This window comes from Ammodytes marinus (assembly GCF_949987685.1).
Source record: "Ammodytes marinus genome assembly, chromosome: 5".
NCBI lineage: Eukaryota > Metazoa > Chordata > Actinopteri > Uranoscopiformes > Ammodytidae > Ammodytes > Ammodytes marinus.
The window spans coordinates 14,210,834-14,236,223 of record NC_137234.1 but is presented as its reverse complement, the minus strand read 5'-3'; the positions used below and the strand labels follow the sequence as shown (position 1 = coordinate 14,236,223).

Sequence of the window (25,390 nt, the reverse complement as noted above, 5' to 3'; positions counted from 1 at the left end):
TAAATAGAAGCACTGGTGTTTCCACCTAGGTTAGACGTGTGTCCATTTGAAATGTATCCAGTATGGATCACTTTTAAATGCTAACTAATCGTGTAGGCCTTATAATTGTCAGGATACAGGATAGATTATTGGTGTATTGTTGTTTGCTATATCTTTACTTTTCATAATCCTCCATAAAAACCCACTGGATACAACATGGTTAGTGTCCATGTCATGCCATTTCCAATGGATGCCCGTGTTTCAGTGTTAAAAAAACAAAAAAACAAGTCTGACTTTTTAGTGGAGAAAAAACAGCTCTCTTTTGCGTGTAAGTTCCTCGGTTGCTGTTTTATTTAGCTACGAAACAATCACATCCTACCAGTAGAGTAAGAGAAAATAAGTTTCAGTAACTTCAACTTTAAAACTAGAGGTGGGTGTTTCGCCTTTAAGAGTTAAGAAACTTGAAACCTTGTTTGCGCAACAATCAGTGCAGCTCACAGCCGCCAAAGTGTCTAGACTAGCACATGATGGTAGTCAGCCAATGGCTCCACCGCTCTCCTCGGGGGCCCAGTGCGTGTGTGCGTGCGTGTGTGTGTGTGTGTGTGTGTGTGTGTGTGTGTGTGTGTGTGTGTGTGTGTGTGTGTGTGTGTGTGTGTGTGTGTGCGCGCGCGTGTGTGTGTGTGTGTGTGTGTGTGTGTGTGTGTGTGTGTGTGTGTGTGTGTGTGTGTGTGTGTGTGTGTGTGTGAGTGAGTGTGTGTGTGTGTCTGCGCGCGAGGCAGAGAGAGAGAGAGAGAGGAAACGGGAGGGGGGAGAGAAACGGAGAAAGAAAGAGATCGGGGCTGCAGTTTGGTTTAGATCTTAGTAGAGAAGCAGGAGCGCGATTCAGCACAGGATTGATCCTCCTCGCGTCATTTCATCTCGCATGGATATTTTGTTGGGATTGTAAAAAAGAAGTGCACTGACCTCTCAAGAAGACGACACGGATCCTGACTTCTAGATCAATTTCTTGGGATTAAATCGCCTCGAAGTACCCCGTGCTCTATGTGCCGGTGTAGAAAGTAGATTTGAGGTTGTTAAAAGTCCGAAACTGTTTCTGGCTGCGGGTTTGCCGTCTTCGGTCGAAGGCTAGTTTTGGATTATGTTACGCTATTATGTATTGTACTTTTTCGAGCTGTTCCTAACAAACATATAAACAGTCAATTCCGCAGGGATCCTGGATAATAACTCGCAGTTTCAGCCGCTTGGTTCTTCGCAGTAGAATCGGCTAAATGAATGCATTGTGATCGGAATGCTGCGGTGCATTTAATGCGCGATTTTGTTGTAAATGCAAAAAAATATCCTTCACTCTGATGTTGCGGTTCTGCCACCAATGCTCGTCAGTTGGCTGTGCATGCATTGCACGGCGTTTCACAGACATTAATGTTTTGCAGCGACCGTAGAAGTGTCTGCGATATTCGGATATCCGTACAAGAATAAAAACCCTCATATAGATTGTCAAGTTGTCGTATGTTCAGGACGAAACGCTCAGGTCTTGTGCGGCGACTCTGGAGAAGCCGATTGATCCCAGATTCAGAAGGGGAAGATGGAAATTGCAAGAGTAGCGAGGGCTGTGGGGACGATCTGTTCGGAAACAACCCAGAGAAAATTCCCAAAACGGAGCTCGGAGCGATGACCCCTAGCGGGTCTCTGGTAGGAGGGGACATAGGGGGTGTGTGCACTCGGAGCCCCGTGGAGAGCAGCGGCTTGGGGGTCACGTCGGACCAAGATGGAGGTGAGGTGTGCGAGCAGCAGCAGGGGAGCCCCCGCTCCATACAGGACAGAGAATACAGGACAGTGACGTGCTGCTTATTTAAAGACCGGGACCACTCCGAGGTCCTTAGGAGTCCAGAGACGGCTCAGGGTACCAGGGATCCAGGGTCATGTCACTTCGTGCTGAGGAACCTTAGGCCGCGGGAGAGCGGCTCTCCCGAGGCGCAGGAGGCGATGCCGCGCGCGGTGTTGGAGCAAGAACTCAAAACAGCCACATACTCTCTTTTAAAAAAGCTCAAGGAAAGGGCGCTGGATACCTTACTGGAGGTAGTGGAGTCCAGAGGGGGGATGCCGAGCGACTGTGTTATGATTTCCCGGACAGAGCTGAGGTTGGGCGGCCATGTGGCATCCCCACAGCTGCTTGTGTGTAAACTGTACCGCTGGTCCGACCTCCAGCACCATGCCCAGCTCAAACCGCTCTGTGAGTGTAAGAGCTTTGGGGCCCTCGACAGTCCAACAGTATGCTGCAACCCCTATCACTACAGCCGGCTCTGTGGGCCAGGTAAGGACATTTAGCAGGACACAGAAAGTGTATATCCAATTGCAGGCCTACCTAGATGTTAAGTCATCAGGAAGTCCACTAACAGATAACCATATGGCTTCTTGGTCTAGCTTTCCTTAATTTTTTTTAACTGTGACTGGAGCTACATCTTCTCAACGGTTTTCAATCAGGATACCATCTTTACTTCTGAACATCATGCCTGTGTTCTACAAACATACAAGTAAATCTAGCAGATAGGCCTACATCCTAGCATTCAAGTATACTTTGGGCATATGCATTTCAAATCTTGCAACATGATGATTATAAAGACAACTGAAGTGGCTATATTGATAGTTTCATGGCATAAATTAACTTTTCCAGATGGTAAACTGAATGGCCTTGACACATGCTCAGAAAATCTTTACCTTTTATTTGTCTCCCATGGTTTGGCTTACTTCCATACAGAGAGATAGAGAAAGGCTGGCCATTTGATTAAATGGTTAATGATTACTAAATTCATTATTATGACAAGGTGAACAATAATAAAATGTCTTGCAGCAAGGGACATGAGGTGAGCTATATTCAAAACAAAACATAATTGTGGGACAATCTACTTTTTTGAACCAGTTTGGTGTTAACCTAATGTATACTTAAATTTAGTATATTTGAAGAAAAAAAAGCCAAAATACGTGCATAATATTGAATCATTTCAAATATTTGTTTCACTTTTGAAGTCATATTTGAACAGTTTGGTGCTACACCAGAGCATCGCTCACACTGCCCTGCAAAGTCTTGGCCTTTCTATGAAAGAGGCAGTTTGTTTGGACTGCTGCTTTCTTTACAACTCTTCCAAGTTTAAGTCTTTAATGAATTCCCTTACTACATACAGTACATGACATCTTCAGCTTGTGTCAATATTTCAGTGCCTTCAGTTTGAAGCCGTTTCCTGTTTTTAACCCAGTTTCTTGCAGCATTTTTGCTAGATAGGCCCTATCAATCAACAGTGTTGGATGTGTATGATTGTATAGAATCAAAGGTTTGGACCTACTGCCAACAGTCAGTTTAGTGGTTTGTGTTTGTGTATTTTCACAATCAACGAGCTGTCCTTGGCAAAACATCCCTGACCTTTATTAAACAGTCTTGGCAGCGGACATGCCTGTGATTTGGCAAACGTTAAACGCTGGGCCACTCGACCCTGGTGACCCTATGACGTGGCGTGGTATCATGTGTAAAGATGCAAGCGTCAGTATTTCTGTCTTCTCACTGGCACAGGAGGTGGATTTTCCATAACATCCCTGTTTACTAGAGCCAGCTGGCTGCGACAACCACCTCAAAGTCAAAAGTCCAACAATATCAGAATTCATTGCTCACAAGTGTGGGAAACTGATTTGGATTTAGCCCTGATGTCCTACCATACAGCCTTACTTAATAAGAAGTATGGTGATAGTATAGATCTCCATGTTAACTCCCTTATTGTTGGTGAAAATAGACTAGAGTGAAAGTTAGACAGAATGGATAGGAAATATCTTCCCCTGCTGAAGTGGATGTGAGGATCTCCTTTGTGAGTTTATTTCCACTGAAACCAGTAAGATGGATTGTACGAGGGAGAGGGGCACATACCCCATATCTGGACTAAGGCTCGTAGTAGACATAGCTCACATGCGCTCATGCGTGGCCTGATAGAGCTGGTATTTCTTTCATGCTATTCAAGAAGGGGGGCTTTGAATCAAGACCTTAATCGCCGGTTTTTACATTAGCCCCTTTTACACAGAGATTGCGGCATATTGACGGAACAACATCACTCCAATATGCCGGCTTTGCTTGCTTCTGTGTTATTTACACAGAACCAAGCAACGCCGGCCTGCTGGCGCATCAGTAGTCCCTTTTACACAGCGCTCCGGAATGAAAGAGGTGCTTGTAAACAGCGTCAGGTGTGACGTAAACATTTAGCGCCGCGCCGGTCAGCTGCTTTACAACAACAACAATGGCCGGTGAATTGAGAGCAGAAGTGCTGGAGCTTGCAGTAGAGGGCCGTATTTTACTGTCCCCACGATGTGCCAGTTGATCTCGCTACGCGCTGAGTCCAACATCACTGGGACAGTTAACCAAACTGACTAAATCAATCCGACCGCTTCACCTCTGTGTGTGTGTGTGTGTGTGTGTGTGTGTGTGTGTGTGACAGGTTGGTTGTGAGCGAGTCTCTTTGTGAGGGCAGCGATCTGCCAATCAGACATACACATACACACAGTGTGTGAAGTCACGTTACTGTAGACAGAAATAAAGTGTGGATATACGCTCAGACTTAGGATAATAACAGCGGCGGCGGAATGTGTTAGCAAAACAGTAGCTCTGTGGTTAACAGCTGAGCCGGAGCCTTCAGTCAGCTGAAGCAGACAGTCTAGCGGGGCGAGCAGACTATTCCCCCGTTACTAGATCGACCTTCAAGCTGAACAAGAGCCCTCCGCTGCGCGTCGGGCTCCTGCTTCAGCTTGTCGGTCTTTATTTCTAGCAAGTGACCCGTTCGCTATACTTTATCCCTTACTTAGCCTAGCCTAGCTTTCCATTGTACAACTTCTCCTGGGCAGAAATAGACTCATACACTCTGCAAAATGAAGCGCGGGGGTTTGGATTGAGCAACGGACCTTATGATCAGCTAGATTATACACCGTTCCTTTTATTTGGTGATTTTTACGGGACATCAGGCCGCCGTGGTTAATGTTAAACACACGTCCTTCAACTGCTAACATGGTCGCATGTTTAGAACGTAGACTATGGAACGTCAAACGCCCCCCTGTTCCGCAACAACAAGCTGGAGCATTTAAACAGAGAGGCGGAACTGATCGTGTCGGGAATCTTACTACCCCCCGAGGTAGTAAAATTCCCGGAACGATCACTCGCACCTTTCTTCCCTCGTTCCGCAACTGTCGCATTTACACAGCTGGGGGGAGGGCCGAAAGGCCGGCATATTCCCGGCTTTCACTGGCTGTGTAAAAGGGGCTATTGTTTGCAAATGGGGAAGTTATAAATATGAAATGTTGTGCAAAAAGACATTGAATACATTAAATAGATTTGATTGAAAAAACGTTTTAATCTTTTACAAAACACAACTCAAAACGCTTTAAACAAGTGGTGTTGAAACACTTATCAACTGCAGTTCAATCGACTTGTGTTTGATTTAAAACATGATTTGAAAATGAACTACTCATATATGTTTTATGTGGGAGTTTTGAAAGACTAAAACGGTTTCAGGGTTCGACATAACCAATGGCCCGCTGGCCCGGGGCCAGTAAAATCATATGCAGGGAAAGTTGATTGGCCAGTCACTGGCCCGCCCGGGCCAGTAACGGCCAATCACAGTTCAGTATCTTTTTGTAGACTACATCATGGTTCATTGAGATGCGCGTTGAGAGTCGTAATGAAAGCAGTGTTTATTTAAGACTCAATATAATAAACCTAATATAAAATATATGTTTTAATGAAAGGCCAGTGGACAAACAATGCGTGGGCGTTTTGACAGGCGGAGCAACAAGCGGGCGCACTCTCGCTCCGTTGGCAGAGCTGCCTACCGTCCGCCTGCGAGTCGACAAATCAATCGACTTACTTTGCCCCCTTTCTTTCCTCCCACAGCAGAGGTTGAGGTGCAGAAAATGAAGTGATAACTGCGCTTTTCCTTTAGCTGCCGCCGTAATGTTACAGTATTTGCATCAAAGCCGTAATGGTAATAAAAAATGTTTTCAACCGCTGTGAATGCGTTTCTGGTGATTGTGTCGGTTGTAGACAGAAACTAACGGAGGGACTCGGATCACTGGACAGTTCCTTTAGTCGCACAGTTTGTCTGCCGACATGGCACTGTGTTTTCAGGCTCGAGACATACAATCAGATCGCGGAAGTCTTTCCCATTGAAATCGCTAACGAGGGGAATATACCCGGTTATTATTTTAGCCACAAACCACAGTTCTTCTGCGCGGCAGCTCACTCACTGGCGAGATCTCACGGTAAAACGCTGCTATGCTCGGACGAAGGCATTGTGTGTTTCTAAGGTGATTTAACGTCATAGTCTTAGACGAGCGTTTAACTTATGCTGCATATTTTGCATTGTCAATAGTTTGAAAAAATGGTCCCACACCGGACTCTAATGTGAAGCTGACACTTCATGCTGAAGTGACACTCCTGCAGCGCGCTCACGACCAGACGTGAACTCGCATACACGGTGAAATCTCCCATTAAAAAAAACGGCATAACCCTCTGATTTTCGGATTTCTATTCTATTTTTAAATTCAACTTGAGCATAAGTGGAAAACCTGTCATTCGGTCGACACATTCACATCCCTAATGCATATAGAAAAAGTAATAAAAACAGCCTACCACACCACAAAGACTGATCAGACCTTCATCTCTTATTTTTCCCTATGTTTGATCATGACTTCCGCAGGTGCATGACTTCTATTCAAACTGCCCAAATTCAAGAATAAAAACAATAATCAAATTACTGGACTTTAAAATACTGGCCCACCCCTTCCACATAGGCTTCAAATTCAATATGTTTGCCTGGTTTTATATTATGTGTATGAGCAATCTCAACATTTCATATAATTAACTAAAAGAAAAATAACCAAATCTAAAGATATCTATACTGTTACAGTATAGATATTCCCTTTAGATTTGGTTATTTTTCTTTATTTTTCTAATACATATTATAATTATTTACACTAAATTATGAAGAAAAAAAAAGTTTGTGCAGGGCCAGTGAAAATATACAAGGGGCCAGTAAAACTCAGATCCACTGGCCCGGCGGGCCAGTAGGAAAAAAAAGTTGTGTTGAACCCTGGGTTTATAATGTATGGCACAGAGCTTGGGTTGAAGTAGACAAAAACTTTCCCCTTTTATTTTGCCAGGCATTATATGTGTCAAATGAGATCAGTTTCAAGTTGCGCTTTAAAAGCCCTTTTGTCCTAAGGAGGTCCCCTCATGCTATTTAGGTGAAAGAGTGGTGATAATATACAGTTTGCATACTACTGGCGCCAGACTGACTAGCTGTGTATCTGAGTGACTGAGTTCAGATCCCAGCAATTACTGCCGGCACTCTTAAAGGACCCGCTGCTATTATGCTTTTCTCCTTCCTCTTTTCCCTGTAGGCGAGGTCACAGTGTGCTCACAAAGTTTTCTTTCCTTTGTGCTTTTCCTTCTTGTGCAAGTTGTTCTCTTGGTTTCTGCTCTTTTTATTGGATTAAATGGAGCTCTCTGAACACAATGAAGTTAAAAAGCAAAGATTTACCCTTATTCATTAAACACCAACCTAAAAGTTCTGGTTAGTCTCTGTGGTTGTTGTATCGAATGTTTTGGTTGAGTATTGCGAGCTTAAACTACAAAACAAACATTTAATTTGGCTTCATTTGTTTTTTAATGAGCTTTCAAACTAAAGGATTTGATTTCATTGGGCAGACAGAGCTGTAAGAGTTAATAGGTAGTCTGAATATTTGTTTTCATGTAGTCTGTTGACGCCATTCTGATGACTTTAAGTTTTTGCTTTAGCGAGTGTCTTGTTTAGTTTTAATAAAGACTCATGCCTGGAACCTCAGACAACATATGATGTGGTAAATTATGTTTGGTGACTTTTGAATAACTGTAATATAAAACACTAAATAGATTGGGAACTTCAGGTGTGTCAAGAAGAGTGTGGGCTACAAGATTTGTGACAAGGTATTCACAGTTATTTCACTGGCCAGCTTTGTCAGCTGCTTTACACCTCCTTTTCTTTTAACCACGCAATTTATTATTTTCATAGTCAATTTGTCCCATTAGTGCTTAATAAATATCAGGTATATTTTCTTGGACCCCAATACAGTGAATTCAAGTGTATAATGCACAGATATGACTTTGTTATGTTGAATGGCATTAAAATAGTGTTAACGCTTTCTTTCTTTTGATGAGCTCATCTTTGTTAGTTTTTTTGACATGACTGTTCTCTGTTACAGAGTCACCCCCACCTCCTTATTCGAGGCTTTCCCCTAATGAAGAACACAAGCCACTGGGTAAGTGACCAACAGACCAATGTACCACCAAGTCTAATCCCTGTGTACTTTTGTACATTTGGCGAAAGAAGTGAAACTGATTCTGATTCTGATTCTGATAAGCTCTGTGGCTTTCTATTTTGTTCTTACTTCTGAATTCTGTCATCATTATTCTATCGGCGGTATGACCTGTCATCAGGTAGTTTTTAAAGTATGAAACTTAATTTATCATACATTTTTGATATTTATAATAACAGATACAAATTGCAATGGGCATGGTCATCCTTTAGTGTAGGCTCTGGTTTCACTAGACTAAACAGTAAAAAAGCAATGAGGAGAATTTTAATGGCTGTAATTGGGAACAGTGACTGGCAAACTGCATGGTATCTTTGAGGTGGGACCTATAGGCCAGCATCTGGTATAATGTCAGGATGCCAGCCAGAGCCAGTGTGGGTGGTATGGTGTGGGTCATATACTGTGGGCTGCTGCTGGGATCCTGGAACCTGGCTGCTAGCTGGGGCTGCAAGCCTAAGTACAGCTGAGGTTTCTGGCGGCATTTTGGGGGGGGGGGGGGGGGGGGGGTGCCATCAGGTAGCGTTGTTAGTTAAGTTGCCAGGTTATCCACAATGTGATGAGGACCAACATGGTGTAAATAGTTTTTTGTTTTTAGTTTGATATGAAATATTTGTCAATCATAATTGCATCATTTTGTTGTCCAAATAAAAAAGGTACGCAGGGGTAGCCATTGAGTCTGTTGTTGGTGCTGATGATCAGTAAGAGTTCAGAGGAGCTATTATCGCTAACTGGAGATGAAGAGCTAATTTTTGTTTTTGTTCCCCACAGATCTGTCGGACTCCACATTGTCTTACACTGAAACCGAGGCAGCCAGCTCACCAAACACCACACCAGGGGAATTCTCAGGTGTGTGTGTTTTCCAATTGTTCTTCAGTCACTTCAGTTCTTCATACCCCAAATGCATTCCTCTCATTTTAGAAATTAATGATTACCTCAAGTTTATCATCCCAATGAAGCCAGTATGTAAATACTGAAGTAATTTGTCAACCAATGACTCCAGTTTCTCAGAGAACTTTTAAAGTTCATTTCAAAAGTAGGACATATTCATTACTTTGTTGGCACAGTAGACATACTGCATAATAGCGTTGGATGGTCAAAGGCTGTCTGCAGCTGAAGTGCAGTTTGACATACATTACATAGAAGTCAGTGAGTATGGGTTATAATCTGTGAATGATATGGACCAGGGGCCATATTACAGAAACTTCCTATCTTAAGTCCTAACTTAAGATAGGAGAGTCTAAGATAGGATTTTCTCTGATTTGGTATTACAGAAGCAAATCCTAACTATCTTTAGGAATCCTATCCTATCTTACCACATCCTATCCTAAATCTGTTTAGGAAATCCTAACTGCTAAATCAAATGTCAGTTTGCAGCATTTCTGTCTGTTGCATAGCAACCGACAATGTTCTATCTCAACTGACTCTCAGCCCAGCCTGACAGTATTGTGTAGGCTAACAGCTAACTATGCTTTGTGAACATTGAAAAGGCCTTTGACTTAAAAACAGACAAGTTTGAGCTGTTGGTGACATCTGTGGAGAGGGTGAAGGAAGTTGTCTCCAACAATTTAATTTTTTTTTAAGAGTAGCCTAATTTCAAGTCATTCAATATATCCTTTCAGTAAATACATTCACTGTGTCTCCATTGACTTGGTTTAAAAAAAGAAAACACAGTTAGTCTGGGTCCAACTGAAAAGTTAGGCTGGCTGAAGGGTTATCCTAAAGTTAGGAGACTTTTTTGAAGATTCTGGGCAGTTAGGATGCTTCTGTAATACACTTTTCCTATCTTGACTTAAGATAGGAACATTGACTTAGGAACTGTTCATCTGTAATGGCTATTTTCCTAAATCAGGTCCTAACTCTAATTACCATGGTAACCATACAGTTAAGATAGGAATTGTGAGTTAGGAAGTTTCTGTAATACGGCCCCAGATCCTAAATATCAATTTACATTTGTTTTGTTTACATTTGTGAGCAGCTGTTTGAAGTTGTAGGGCTGGTACAGTGACACTTTAACTAGCTTGAATAAAGAGTGACTGTATTACTATAGAAACATAACTTGGACTTCCACCTAATACTTTATCAGTGAAAATATTACATCTAGTAGTGACAAAACGGAGTCTTGATGATGAAATGATCCCTGTAGTTAAGATTATTAATGGATTAGAGCCTTTCCTTTTTCCCTGAACTATGATTCAAATTGAGTTTTGGTAGTAAAACAAGATAGATCTATCAAACAAGATAGATGTACTGTACATAGATTGTAAATAAAAGATTGGTGTCTTTCATGCTGATGGGTTAACAAGTGGTAGTGCAAGTATTTTTTAACATTGGTCTATCTTTGAATATTTAATGTTTGCACACAGCTTTAAATCAGAACAAAACAATCAATTAATCATTGTATTATCACAGCAATAAATCAAAGAGCTTTCATGACTCGCTCTGTGACCGGCTTTGGTTAAATAAAGTCTGGCTGAAAAAGAAAAGAAAATGGAGGTATAATTCTCTGAGTGTACTTTAACAACAATTCAGTGCTTTACTCTCTGTCACTATTGAGTGTATCTGGATGAATACGCAAACTAACAAAGGTCATTTCATTTTGATCTTGCACTTTATTCGGTCTCTTTAAGAGCCATTACCAACAGTCCGGGCTTTAAAGATAAAGGTTTCATTGTGAGCGGTGCAGAGGTTCAGCGGGGCGTGTGTGTTGGCCACAGAGCCGCCCTCCCCTCCTCTGTTTTCTTTCAGAAATATTTGAGTGGGATCAAACTGTAATAAGATCCAAGCTCACTCAGAAACACACACACACAAACACACATAGTTACGCACATACATGTGCACAGACATTCACACGTACAACTCTATCTAGCTTGGCTGTAAGTGGGCTTTGGGGAGGGGTGGGCTCTGGGAAATGGAGTTGCTCCTGTGAATGGGGCCACACCAAAGGAAGTGAGGAGAAATAGTCCTGTCCTCTGATTTGAAATGAAACACTCCTTTCTCATGGCTTAGAGTAAGCATGCGCCCCCCCTCCCTTTCTCATACTAGGGCCCCATCCAGCATGCACAGTGTCATGTGGAAGGGGAGTCAGAGCCCTCATTTTTGGGGCTTGCAGGAACAACATTTCCTGTTAAAGGGGTCTGCCACGGCTCAGAGGCCTGGACCGTGAGCAGTTGACATGGCTACCTGGCAGTGAAGTATTCAGTCAGCGAGGGCCCCTTCCTCCCCAGCACACATGCTGTCACCACCTCAGCATGGCCCAGCGACACTCCCTGAATCAACAAATGAGGGGCTTGTCAGAGCGCGCACCACAATTCCTCAGAGACTGTGGTGAGGAGGGAGGATCTAGGCATGCTAGGCTTTGGTTTCTTCCAACTGGGTTGCTGCTTTTACAGGCCGAGCCAGATCACTCTGCATTGGCTGTGACACTCTCAGATACCTGGACTTGGGACATAGGAATGACCAGTGCAATATAGGGTGGTAGTTTTCAGTGCTGTGGATTCATTTGTGTGTCTGATCATGTTGCATTTGGACTTTATGACGGTTCTTTGGATTCAAACATGTGTGCATGTCAAGTGAAACAAACAATCTGTTTAAGTATTTGCACTTTGCTACTTTGACATATACAGCATACATAATATACCATCATGACAAGCACAAAGAGCCTGCAGGCCTTTTTTTAGCACTTGCTGTGACACACAGGCCTGTTGTAATGCAGATTGTCAAGTTATCCTGTGTTGAACATGTTCCTGACCTGGGGATGACTTTCGCTCCGAGCAGCTTAGGTAGAGAGAGTGTCTGTGTGTAACCGGAGTTGTATGGGATCTAGTCTCCACCCCTCATGCAGGAACAAGTAAACCTCTTAAAAGCAAGTCTGGGGGGCATTGGGTGGATGGGTGGAGTGTAGTCAAATAATCAGCTACAGTTTGCAGCCCAGGGCTACAGAAATACCCACTGAGCATTCTTCTGCATCACACAATGGCACAGAAACGGTTCGGAACTGGTTGGTTTGGTAGATAAGATAACTCTACCACATCAACAACTAATCCGAAAATATTCAGTCGAATTTGAAAAGAAGTTCTGCTTCAGATTATCTGGTGCTAAGTTAATGTCACAGTTACATTTAAGTGCAGATACATGTCTCTCATCCCTCTTGCTGAATATAGCATTTGTTTAACACGCTTTTGTGTTCCTCTTATTCATGCCTTCTTAAAAAGCTTCCCCATGTGCACACTCTTACTGTCATGGTGTAATACTCATACCTTCAGTCACAGCATGTTTAAAGGTACTTGGGCCATTCACAGTGTTTTATTTCAACATTGCTGTGTCACAATTTGGTTGAAAGACAGCCACACCAGCCACTCTGTGATGTCTGTTTACGTCCTGAGCAGCCCCAACACTTTTAAAGTGTGTGCATTCAAGTATACCTTGGTGCTATGTGTGTGTGTGAGGGAATGTGCCTTTGCTGGTGTTACCCTCCCAGTCTGCCCTCACACCTGTTTCCTCACTGCCTGGGCCTCGTCGTGTGGACATCGGAGTGAAGCCCTTTGAAGCAGGTCTCATTGCTTCCTGAATGACTGTCTGAGGGGGTGTATTCCCCCTACACATTCACTTTATTATGTCAGTCACATTGTCTCTGACATCGGGGGCTCTTTATGTTTGTCACTTCTTCATTATAAAGCTTCTCTGGCCAGCGCTTGCTCTCAATGTTAGGAGGCATGCCAAGATGTTTTTTTTGTGTTGTTGAAGAGTGTCAGTGTTTCAGAATGATAAGTGTCACTGTGTGAAACAATTACCATGTTTGCAAATATTTCCGTACGGTGAATGATGCAGGCCATCTTCCCTCTGTGCCTGCTTTACACCATTGTAAGATCACAGCTCCAGTCTGCCTACATTCTTCAGTCATCAGAGGTTGCGTCCTCAATCAACCCAGTGGAATTTGTCAGCATAACACTGAGTATACACGCTCATGTTGGTGTGAGTTGAGATCACCGATGTGAATGAAGGGGCTCCCTCAGATTTTCTGGGTCAGGTGACCAGAGGACATGCCCCCTTTTTTATTTTCCTTTTTCTTCCCCTTCCTGACAGTGTAGGAAAGTTGGACTGGAGGAGCGGAAAGATTGAAAGCTGTTAGAAGTGGATTACACAGAGTGCTGTTGCGCTTAATGGAGGAAGGGGGGCATCAGCAGGTAGTCAGGGTTCCCACGCAGTAATCAGACAGTTCTCTCCTCCGCTGCCTTCCTGTCTCTGGAGGAAAGGCCAGCGCTGTCTCTGTGGATGTCTCGTCTTTAGACAGGCACTGTGTCACGTCCACTCTGACATTCACTGATTCTTCCAGGCAGAACAAGACAGTAGATTGATGGAAATGGCTTCTTGTGAGTCATGCAACTCATTGCTAAATTATCTTGATATGTACAACATGCTGGTGCCAGGGCCGCAAAAAAAGGCACCTGTGTAATTTTTTTGTTTGTAAAGACGGTGTTACTTCCTCAGGGTGCTCATATATATCCAGATGTACACTGACATACATTCAAATGCAAGAGCAAAGCAAATTAAATCGTGCAGTCAATACTTATCACAGCCCCATCAGTGTGCGTCAGAAAAAGGCCAGCACTAAGCATCAAACCATTCCCTCCGTCTGTGTCAAAGACTGTGGAAATGCATGGAATAATTAGACTGTCTTATCAAGGCATGTGATGCCCCCTTTTGATCAGAGTAGATTAGACTGGGCCAGAACTTGTTGATCTGCATTTGAAGGCATGTGATTCCACTTCTGCTAGGAACTAATTAAATAGCATATCTACTCCACACATCAGAAAAGATTTGGGATAGATTGAACCCTTTTAATTTGCTCTGAACTGTTTGGCTTTGTGTTGCCATATTAGATCATCCATTCCATTCATTGCAGTGGATTTGGTATTTTAATGAATGGCTTTTTGATGTGGGTGACATAATTTGCAGCCAGCACACTCAAATCCACAATTAAATGATTACTTTACATCTAAGGGACCATCATATCCAATTGAATGCTAAAAATTACAATATCAAGCCTTTGTCGTTTTTGTAATACTGTCTTATGTAGTAGTATCTAACGTACTTTAATGTTTATTTTTTAAAGATATTTATTTGGTGTTTTCACCTTTTTATTTGATAGTTTAAAGCACAGAGTTGAAGTGGGGGGAGATAGATAGGGGGAAGACATGCTGTAAACGGCCCGGGCTGAAGTTGAACCTGGGACCTGCTGCGACATGGACTTAATGGTATACCGCGCTCTATCGGTGAGTCACAGGAGACGGCAGGCATCTAGCTGTCTTTATGTAGCAGCGGTTTACTGACTTTGCAATGCTCAGAGACTGAGGTAGTAGGGGCCTGATGGAGTGACAACTGCATCAGCATGTTAGCGATGGTCCTCCTCCCTGCCCGGAGGCTCCGTGCCACAGACCCCCACAGAGTGATGGCGCCCCTGCAGCCTGGCACACAGCCTCAGGTTTCCACCGCAGCCCTGAGCCATTCCCAGCGCCGGGCAGCCCACACTCCCTCAGGAGCCCCAATGCTCCAGGATACGGGATGTGGAAATAATGTGACTCGAGTGCTTCCACCCTGCCTCCCGAAATCAGGTTTTGCGGATTGTTTATTTGAGGGGAAGGAGGCCTCAGACAAACATCCTGTTTTAAAAAAGCTGCCTGGGTTTTGTAGCATTTGCAGGGCGGTGAATTGCCCCCTTTGACAGTGGGGGGAGAGGAATGTTGAAGAGAAGGCCAGCATCTCGGGGGACATGAAGGGGGCTCTCCTCATCCGTTTGTCATGTCTAGTTTTGAGGAGTCCGTTTTAAGCTTGGGGGGGGGGGGGAGTTGTAGCTATACATCCTGAAGGGTCTTGTGCTCTATTCTCTTTGTAGTGGTGTAGGGCCTGGTGTACCCACAGTCCTCGTCTCAAGTATCCGTTCCTGTCCTGGGAGGCCGGCTTCCGTTTCCCCTTACGTAACACACATAGAAAAAGAGCCATTGATAACAGCGATAAGGCCATTCCTCATTTTCCCTTTCTCAGCATTGTTAGACTTGTGGTGTGTCCGAAATCCACTCTCAACTCTCTCTCTTTTAGGGTTATGCCATTGAGAATCCTCAGTCGAGCCTTCCACAGTCTACATGACCTATTGGCTCATTAATATAACATGTTTGTTGTTGTGTATCCAAGGTTGTAGCTTGTTATGTGGTTGTTTGTGATATGATTGCTGTGTAGTTGGTTTCCCATCCGTCAAATTGCAACAATGTCTCCTCTTTTTAATTTTTGTTTTACAGCATTTTCAACTAAATGACTTAAAGATGTTAGCTAAGTGAAGATGAACCGCATTTTCAACAAACCTTGTTGTAGGTTAATTGAAGAGAAATCTCCAGAGTTGTCTGTTTGTGTCAAGCAGTGTAAATTCAAGTTTGAATCAGCACTTTTTTATCATGTAAATGTGTCATCTAGATGAAGTGAGAGGTATTTTTCGTCCTGTGTGGAGATTTTCAGTTGATTTTCAGTCAAATCTGGCAACCCAGGCTTTAGACGTGGTAAGATAATGTGACCTCTACGTGCAGTAAAAAGCCATGCTAATCTAAAGCAGTCTTTGCAGAGGCCTGAAACTCCTTACATGTCAACAGAAAGTAGTCTGCTGAGGTTAGTATTTATCCGTCTCTGCTTGGCAAGCCAGTGTGGTGCCAGTGCTGCTGGGTGTTTGACTAACTTCTGAAGGGCTCCCAGATAAAGATAAATCTACTGCCTCATGCATGTCTATGAGTCTAAGCTCACTGTGCTGTTCTTGTCATTTGAATGTACAGTGTGTACTGTGCTCAGCCAGGATAATGTTAACCGTTTTTTATTTTAGGGTTTACCCCACAGATAGAAAGCAGTCTGTCGAAATAACAGGAGGTGTGCCCAGGCTATAATTTTTGCCCCATATTCTACTTTAGCAAACAAAGTAAGTGAGCTAATCTTGTAGTGTGCTCAGGGAGGGCTGCTGTTACCATCTTCTCTTCCTTCACACCGCGGCTCAGCTCCTGCCTCCACCAATAGCCCCATTCATTCAGCTCAGGGCACAGGGTTACAGCAACAAATAAAGAGTGTGCGATGCCATTAAAAATGTAAGGAATGTCCAACTGTTAGTTTAGAGTTTTAGTGTGCCTCCTCTGAAGGCTGAGAGGGGGAACAATACTCCATTTGAGCCAGCCACTGTAAATGTGCTAGCCTTGCAACGCCTGGCAAGCAGCAGCCAAGGAGGTGCCAGTTGTGGATGCTGTTTTTATTTTCTGACCATTTTACCCACAATTATAAATCCAGACACTGGCGTTGGCCAGCTATGATTTAGGCCTGTGGTGTGATTGCTGGCAAAAATAGATTTAAGATTTTTTCTTCTTCCTATCCTTCCTCCCCAGAGGAGCATTGACAGTTGTGCCTGAACCTATGGCTGTCAGTATTTTTAAAACTCAGAATAGCCAGCGCATTCTTTGAGCCTCCAGAATGCTGTGTGTGGATTAACTGCTGGGGCCCATGTCATTCGACATCTCTACACAAGCCTGTTACAGCCAGAGGGAAGGGATACAAGCTGATTGTTGATGGGTGAACAATAAACTCGTTTCGAAGTCTTGTTAATTTTTTCTTTTTGTAGACTGCTTGACTTGATTTTTTTCTCTCTCTTTTCTTATCTTGAACTTGATCTACTGGAGCTATATCTTCATTCCACTCCCTTGTCCTAACATGGGGCCAAGTATGATAGACATAATTTTAAGCCTTTGATCTTGTTCCCGAAAGATGATGCCTTTTAAATCAGAGCATTATAGCTTTATTTTGAGTGACGGTCCAGCAAAACAACACCTGATAATACATTTATTTCAATGGCTTAGCTTACTGTCCTGATCAAGGTATTTTAATTCCTTAGCATGTTCAAGTTAGTATGTCCTCAGGTTCAACACAATCTGACAAGGTAAATTGTACTCTCGGATCAAGCTTTTACAAGTAGTAGTTCTTACAAGTCATAAACATGCTTAGTGACAATTCTCGTTGATGATGTCCCCAGTGAAAACTCTATTTACTTTTGCAATGTGTGTTTCACTTATCTTTTATTTGTATGCATTTCTGAAGTCTTGGCTGTGTGGTTAAGTATTTGCAGTCAGGCTGTCGCATTTCAAGGTACGGTTTAGATTAGAGGTCTGGCTGTAGCTTCCCCCCTCTTTCCCTCTCTGTGACTGCCAGCACATAATTTACTTAATGAAATCCTGCCATTCCCTTTAGCTTCAAGATTTTTTGCAGATGTTGACAGGGAAGGACTTTGTGAATTATTGAAAATGTTCACTCCTGCATTTTTAATGAATGTCTTACTTGTTGTGAACGGGCTGACTTGTCGGAGATTGGAGGGGGGGGGGGGGGGGTGGACAGTTGTCTTTGTTTGGGGAGCTGGTGTCTGGATGCCCGCGGTGGAGCAGTGTGGGTTACAGCCCAGCAAGTGTTGTGATTGAAACCGAAACTCTGGTGCCACATTATCCTGACAGAACACATTCTCCTCACAGACTCTGATCCACTGGGCTGATCAATAGGAAACCATTGTTTCGACTGCAACTCTGTCCATCATAGCTGGTCCACCTCTCTGCCCGGTGGAAACCAAATACCTACCTTTCGCCTTAAATTAGTCGGACTAATAAAACTCGTAATAATATAATATAACTCAAGTTCCTTGTTATTGTTCATTTGAAACCAAGCATTCAATGTAGCTTTAGCATATAGGCCAGCCTGAGTCAGTCTTTCCTCAGTGTAGGGTCTTGCTTTGAAAGTATGAATATAGAAGGAGTTTATAGTTTAAAGTTTCAGACCACACGGCCAACTCTTCCTTTCTCACGTGACGTGTGATGTGGTGTGAATTTTTTGACCAAGCGAGGCTCTTTTGAGGACAAGAAATAAAACAACCTTCTTGATGCCCCCCCTCCCCCCCGCCCCCCACAGTCCTAACCAGAGTAGGAAGTTAGGAGGCACAGCGAGGGGAGGAGGGGGAGTTCAGGAATGTGCAGGATCTCCTCTACTCAAATGCTCCAGCCTTCTTGGCTCAGGCCTACATCCCTCAGACACACTTACACACACGCACGCACACACACACACACACACACACACACACACACACACACACGCACACACGAACACACAGAGAGAGATAGGTTGTATGTGAAGGTGAAAGGGCACAGCCACCCAGCAGGATGTTCTTTTGCTTTCGGTGCTCTTACAGACTTTGTTGGCCTTTAACACTGCCTGTAGATATGACATTTTAAAAACATCCCCCCGCAGTTTTCACAGAGTTTTTACGTGCCCAGAAGGACTCCAGTATGCCTCACTTGCATCACTACCATCACCTACTCTCTATCTCTCAAAACACTTTGCAGAGCTTTAAATGGAAACGGAGAAACTGAGCAGCACATACCCTTACCCTAAAAATACAAAAAAAGAACATTCTCCCTTAAACAAATGGTCTCTTCCCTACGCGCCCAGAAGGCTCCTCCGTATTAGTCACTTCAACTCCCTGTTCTTTTTGAAACCCTCTGCAGTTTATTGATTTCACTTATGGAGTCTCATAGTTATGTGCTAACAAGGGTTCAACACTTTTTCTCTCTCATGTGGTCATCCCAAAACAGAAACGGAGGGAAAGTGGAGAGGAAGTGGATGACAATGTAAAGCATTCCCATTGTGACCAGCCCGGCTTGGTGACTGGATTCAGTTTCTCTGGCTCCCACAGCGTTTTTCTGCCAGCACGTATCTCTCTCTCTCTCTCCCACTCTTTATCTTTCTTTCTCTCGCTCTCTCTCTCCCTCTCCCTCTAGCTCTCTCTATCTCTCGCTTTCAGCAGAGAAAGACCAGACCTCAGGGAGAAAAAATCTATAGACACATAAGAGCAGCTCCAGTTAGCGTGTCTGTCTGATAAAGCCGACTTTGATGGCAGCGATAGCCCAGACGCCAGCTTAAATGTGGGCTGCTCGGGGGTTACAGTCGGCCTGTATGAACCATTGTCTACATAATTAAAGCCATACCATGCTCGGAACAGGGATGCTTTGTTGTTGTAGTAAGTTAAATCTTAGAAATTATAGGAAGCAGGGAGGGGGTGCTGGAATGCACAAGAAAAATAATTTGTTCTACATTTTTGACAAACACAACCGCAATGTACACACACACACCCACACATTCACTTCATACCCCCACCACCAGCCTATCAGTTCATTGGTAGATTCTAATAGCTGGAGGGGAATCTAATCCTTGGCACAAGATGAGAGACTGCTGTTCCCCCTGCTCTCCTTGCTGCTCTCCTCCCCTCGACTGCACTGCTTAAAGGGACTGGCAACAGGACTTTATTTTATTTATTTGTTTACTCCTCAGCAAAGTTAGTGGAGGGCTGAGTTCATCTCTGCTGGATTAGGAGAAATGAAGTTTAATGGAGGTGGCCCTGGAGCTTGGTGGGGAGATGTTAGCACGGAGGGGAAGCTGTTGTTTGTCTGCCTGTCCCTGACACTCGGCCTCCCATTCATCTCACTCCAAGGCTGCGGAGCTGTGTTTACCCCGGGGCAGCTCTTTTCTGCTTCTCCCTCTGCCCTCCCACCCCCTTCCTTTTCATGCTGTCTTTAAAAGCATTACTGGATGATCATCAAGGATTGCCATTAAAACTTTCAAGCCCCCATTTTTGTGTACTTAGTAGTAATTATCCAGACTCGCCCTAGAGTGCAAGGCACTCGTAACAGGGTGATCTGCTTTTTTCCATTTGTAAACCAGTGGAAAAGGCCTGTGCAATCTGTGTTTAACACAGGCATATTTAAGGGTTTTGTAAATGGCATGTTGGTTTGCTCTTATAACAGAGGAAAAATGATTTAATAGCTATAATCGGTATTTGCCGTTTCTTCAATCCATGACAATCAAAGTTGTTTATATTATCTTTGGTGGTGGAATGTTACTTAGTATATTATTTATTCAAACTTAAGTACAAATTTCAAGTATTTTCACTGCAATTGAGTATTGTCATGCTTCCTACTCCACAAAATGGGCCTTTTTTCAGTTCCATCCTTTTTGCTGACATATGAGCATGCGTCACTGTTTGCTTTTTGAGTTCCAGTGAATGGATAAAAGTCTGTGTTTGTTGTCTGATACGATGTCCTGCTTTTGACTATCTGAATTCCTCCTATCAGACAGGCCACAGGAAAACAGAAAAATCAACATTCTCCACTGGCTTCCATTGAGCTCATGCCTTGTTATGAAAATCAAACTATGCACACCAATTGCTTTTCAATAACATTGTATGTTAAATATGTATGTAAGTTTACTGAGTGACTGTAACACGTACGTGCAGATACAGGCGTCCCTGGCTATTTGTACTTGTAATTCACTAAAAGTGTGGGCTTGTTATATTCTGAGTGTTGTAATTTGTTTACTTATTTCTTGATACTTATGTGAAAGCCAAACAGAGACTATCCTTATCGTACTGTTAGAACTCCGCTATCTGCTATTTTCCATGTATTTCCTGTTGGACATGGAACATGTTGTAGCCCAAAAACACCTTCCACAGATCTATGTATCTCAACATTTTTGATAGTGGCTCTCAAGGTCTGGTTATGTAAGGCGTTAGGAGAAGACGTGAAAGAGTCAATCTCTTTCACGTGTTCAGCCCCTGGCTGCCGGAACAGGAAGTGCAGCGTCCATACTGTGGCTGTCCCATGGACTCTGAGACTGACACTAAGAGGAGAGGCTTTTGAGAATAAAATAACAATAATAACACGCGCTACTATTCTAATGGGTAAACGGAGCTGTTAAAAGGTGGCAGGGTTAAATGGATGCAGAGCACCAGTAATTGCTTCCAGACCTTTTAAAAGGCCCAACATTGAAGAGAGTTGGGTGTCTCTGTTGTGATCTGGGTGGAAGATGCATGTACCACTGACACTTTCTGGTCCTATTTTGATAATTAAACATGGCTTCTTACTCTATTGGATCATTTAGAAAATATACAGGAGCATCTACAGAACGTCAAAATATTGCTGAAAAAATAAAGCTTCCTTAAGAAAATCCTGGCTGAGCATTTGCAGCAGGTCGAGCAGTGGGCAGCTTCAACTCTGGACTGGAGGCCATAGTTGCCGTGGTGATATTGTCCAAACAGTCTGTCGGTTGGTGATAGCTCTGCTCTGTTAAAGAGATCCTAATGAGTTCTTCTCTCAGAGCCCTCACCTCAGCACCCCCACCTAGCCAAAACACACAAGTACTGGAACAAAACACAAACACACTGGCTGATTCTCTTCCCCGTCCAAACAGGCACATGTGCGCACAGGCACACGTAGACGCTTAACACAACAGAGTGACAGGAAAAGGCCTGGCTCATGGTGTGCTCATTGTCTTCCCTCAGGCTTAACATTTGAAACATTTCTAACCTTTGTCCTGCTCATTCCTCTTCCTGGTCCTTGCAGTCTCACTGGCTACCTTGGTTCCAGGCTACGTGTGAAAACTAGACACTACTGACCAAATTGTTTTTGCTTTATTCTGCCCATCTGAAAAGGAGGAGATGGTAGCCATTTGGTTTTTGTGTATGCACAGTTTCAAAGTGAATTTACCTTGATCTGTGGGCTCTATTTGATTTGAGACAATAGAGGGCCATAAACAAGTTGGGGCTGAGTTCTTTGTATGGCTGAGCCGCGCTGAAGTAAAAGCTGAGCTCAGAGTGGAGGAGCTGCAGTGTGGAATTCACTAATGGCACATGCATGTTGGGGCCCCTGAAGAGAGGGGGTCATTTCAGCCATCAGTGTGTGCGCAAACACACAGAGAGCCTGTCTGCAGCTTCCCTCCACCCCCGCAGATCCCCACTCACTCACTCACTCACTCACTGTTTTCCTCCCCCTCCACAACAGCCTTGAACCAGCAGGCGTTTTTGTCTGTGCAAGTCTGGTCAACGTGTTTGCTAATCTTTGTATAAACTTTACTAGTGTGGGTCAATCAGCAGAAAGGTTTAGTTTGGTGGGAGGTGAGCAAGGCATTTTGTTGCTGTGTGGATCTTCGATGCTCCACCTTAAAGGCGTTTGTTAATGGGGCGGGCGGTCATTAAGCCCTGAGAGCAGAGAGACTGAAAGGAATGGGGCCACAGGCCCAGGCTTTAAATCCTCTGTGCCAATAGACTCTCTGAAGCAAAATAATGGCATCACTCTGTGTGTGAGTTAATGGGAGCTGATAGCATGAAGGCTGGGGGGTCAGCGGGTCACGGGCTTGTGCTAAGTTGTCAGGGAGCTGAATGCCGTCCCTGGGCCCACAGCAGGGGGAAGAGCTGGGTGGAGGGGGAGGGGGACCCCCTGCCTGGCCCTCCTCCGTCACCCCCACTCTTGTGGAATGTTAGGAAGACGAGGGAAGAGGAGAAAGAGGCACCCTCATTCTCCAAGAGTAAATGCTAAAGATACGGATGTCAAATCATGGGACTAGTGAGAGACCAGCACCTCTCCTCTCCCTCCTCCTACCACATATTTTATGAACAATATAAACATATGAGCAATGGGGACTGAAGCAGCCTCTGAACGTAGTCAACTGTGCTGTGCGTCTGTTCAGTATGATAGATATAGAATTCTATAGGGAGCAGTAACTCATTTTTCAGCAGAGTTCAGCCTGCAGCCATGAAAAATGAATCAACAAGCTGATATACTGGACAGAGATGTTTAGGAATAAGATGCCAATTTTGTTCTGCTCTGTTTTTGTATTAAGCTGTGTTTGTTATGTTATGCACTGGAAAAACACAGATTTTTCCAAAAGTCGCCAGGATTTTTAATCCAGCCCTGACACACTACTGCAGGGACTTATTTTTCAGTGGAAACACTGAGTGTAATCTTAAACTTATTTTAAACATGATCTGTTTTGAAAATGCATGTGTGAGCAGCAGTGACAGCCCTTGGTGCAGGCTGGTCAGTGTTTGATAATTACAGTGCCCTCTTGAGGCAGAGGCGAAAACTGCGTGTGTCTAGCTGGACTGACCTCACTACACTCTCCAGCCCCAGGATATGTATAGTTGTGTGTTTGTGTGTGTGTGTGCGTGTGCGTGTGTGTGCGTGTGTGTGTGTGTGTGTGTGTGTGTTGGACGGATGTGCATGCAGTGGTATTTATACAAGGGTTACATTTCAATACAGTGCCTCCTTCAGTATTTATAGTGTGGCCATCTGCTCTGAACAATAAAAAGAGATAGTTAATCCTTTAAAACCTAGGCCTTCCTTTTTACTAGGCCTGTTTGCGTTTGTTTATGTTTTGTTTATTGACGGCGACCCTGTCTCTATTTTTTCTAGATGCCAGTATGTCGCCGGATGCCCCTAAGCAGAGCCATTGGTGCAACGTGGCATACTGGGAGCACCGCACACGTGTGGGTCGCCTCTACACAGTGTACGAGCACTCTGTCAGCATCTTCTATGATCTACCTCAGGGCACGGGCTTCTGCCTGGGCCAGCTCAACCTGGAGCACCGCAGCAGCACCGTTCAGCGCACACGAGGCAAAATCGGCTACGGCATCCTCCTCAGCAAAGAGCCCGACGGCGTGTGGGCTTATAACCGCAGTGAGCACCCAATATTCGTCAACTCCCCGACCCTGGATGTGCCTAACAGCAGAACTCTGGTGGTGCGGAAAGTGATGCCGGGCTACTCCATCAAGGTGTTTGACTATGATCGTTCGTGGCTCCTGAGGCACACCACAGAGGCCGACCTCATGGACGGACCCTTTGACCCCAACAGTGTGCGCATCAGCTTTGCAAAGGGCTGGGGCCCCTGCTACTCAAGACAGGTCATCACTTCCTGCCCCTGCTGGCTGGAGATCCTCCTCAACAACCACAGATAACACAGACGGACCCCACAAACTATCCCAAATATCATCTACCTAGATTTAATATAAAGTTTTATATATTATATGAAATATATATTATACTTGTAAATACGGAGTCATTTTTACAATGTTATTATTTATGTATGGTGCAATGTGTATATGGACACGAGGAAAAAACGGAAAATGCACTTTGGCTTATATATATATATTATATATATAAATATATATAAAGATAAAGAATCTTTCAATACCAACTTGAGAAATTATACAGCAAAATTAGGATGAGTCTGGATTTGGTGTATAGTTTTCATATACTATTAATATCCAGACAAAAAGCTAACACCATTCACACATTGATAATAAAGTATTCGCATAATAATTATCTTTGTTTGGTCTGCATCATTATTTCCTTCATACACATTCAAGTTATTTCTGATTTATTTTCACTGTATCTTAACAAGTATAATAATGTATTTAGGACACCGGTGTACCAGACATCACGGGTTGTAATTTCTTGAGACACCGCCATGTATTATGAATTATACTGAAATAAGCTGTCCTTGAGTGGCATTTCTCATTAGGCAGAGGGTTGAGATACTCTTCTTATCGTCCTCAACTTTGCCAAGAAGAAAATGATTGATTATTCAGAATGGTTATCATGGAGACTTGTGGGATATCTGCACTAAATTTAGCTATACATGAGTTTACTAAAAGACCTAAGCAGATACCTGATGCTTTATATTTCAGTAGCATCTACAGTATCAAGTTCATAGTTTGGACATTGAGAGAAGTTAGCTCAACTGATCCACATGTCCTTGGGGTCCTGAGGAACCCCGATAATGAGGACGGAGACGGTGGTGTAGTGGAGGACAGTGTGGGAGGACATGATGAAACTACTCAGGCTCAGCAGTTAGGCCATGCTCTCCAAGGTGTTTCTACTTCAGCACATCAGCGTTGACCCGTAGCCGCAGGTCTCAGGCTTCCACAGCCAGCTTGTCTCACAATGAACGTTGTTATAAGTGACCGGGTGATGTGGCACCCTGAAAAACGCCACAGTGATACTGGAATGTATGCAGAGAAACCAAGAAGTTTTACAAGCCTACTGGAATCTTGAAAAACTACAGCCAAGGTGGATGTGGTTTAGCTGGCTTCCTTCATAATTGCTGGTGTTGGGTTTGGAGATTGGCGGTGGTGGTGAGGGAGGGGGCG

The 25,390-nt window shown here is 43.8% G+C and overlaps 1 protein-coding gene across 1 annotated transcript; it reads left to right on the top strand.

Moving 5' to 3' along the window:
* Positions 1-837: 837 nt before the first annotated feature.
* On the top strand, positions 838-24,545 carry smad6b (SMAD family member 6b). Its single transcript, XM_080027817.1, has 4 exons — positions 838-2,290; positions 8,245-8,301; positions 9,124-9,201; positions 23,655-24,545. The coding sequence occupies exons 1-4, from the start codon at positions 1,486-1,488 to the stop codon at positions 24,194-24,196; spliced, it is 1,482 nt and encodes a 493-aa protein (XP_079883943.1). The 5' UTR covers positions 838-1,485; the 3' UTR covers positions 24,197-24,545.
* The last annotated feature ends 845 nt before the right edge of the window (positions 24,546-25,390 follow it).

Excerpts from the sequence above, each read along its gene's own strand:
- smad6b (XM_080027817.1), top strand. The coding sequence starts at position 1,486 with ATGTTCAGGACGAAACGCTCAGGTCTTGTGCGGCGACTCTGGAGAAGC. Across the intron at positions 8,302-9,123 it reads TGAAGAACACAAGCCACTGG|ATCTGTCGGACTCCACATTG; the intron begins GTAAGTGACCAA and ends TGTTCCCCACAG. Across the intron at positions 9,202-23,654 it reads CACACCAGGGGAATTCTCAG|ATGCCAGTATGTCGCCGGAT; the intron begins GTGTGTGTGTTT and ends TATTTTTTCTAG.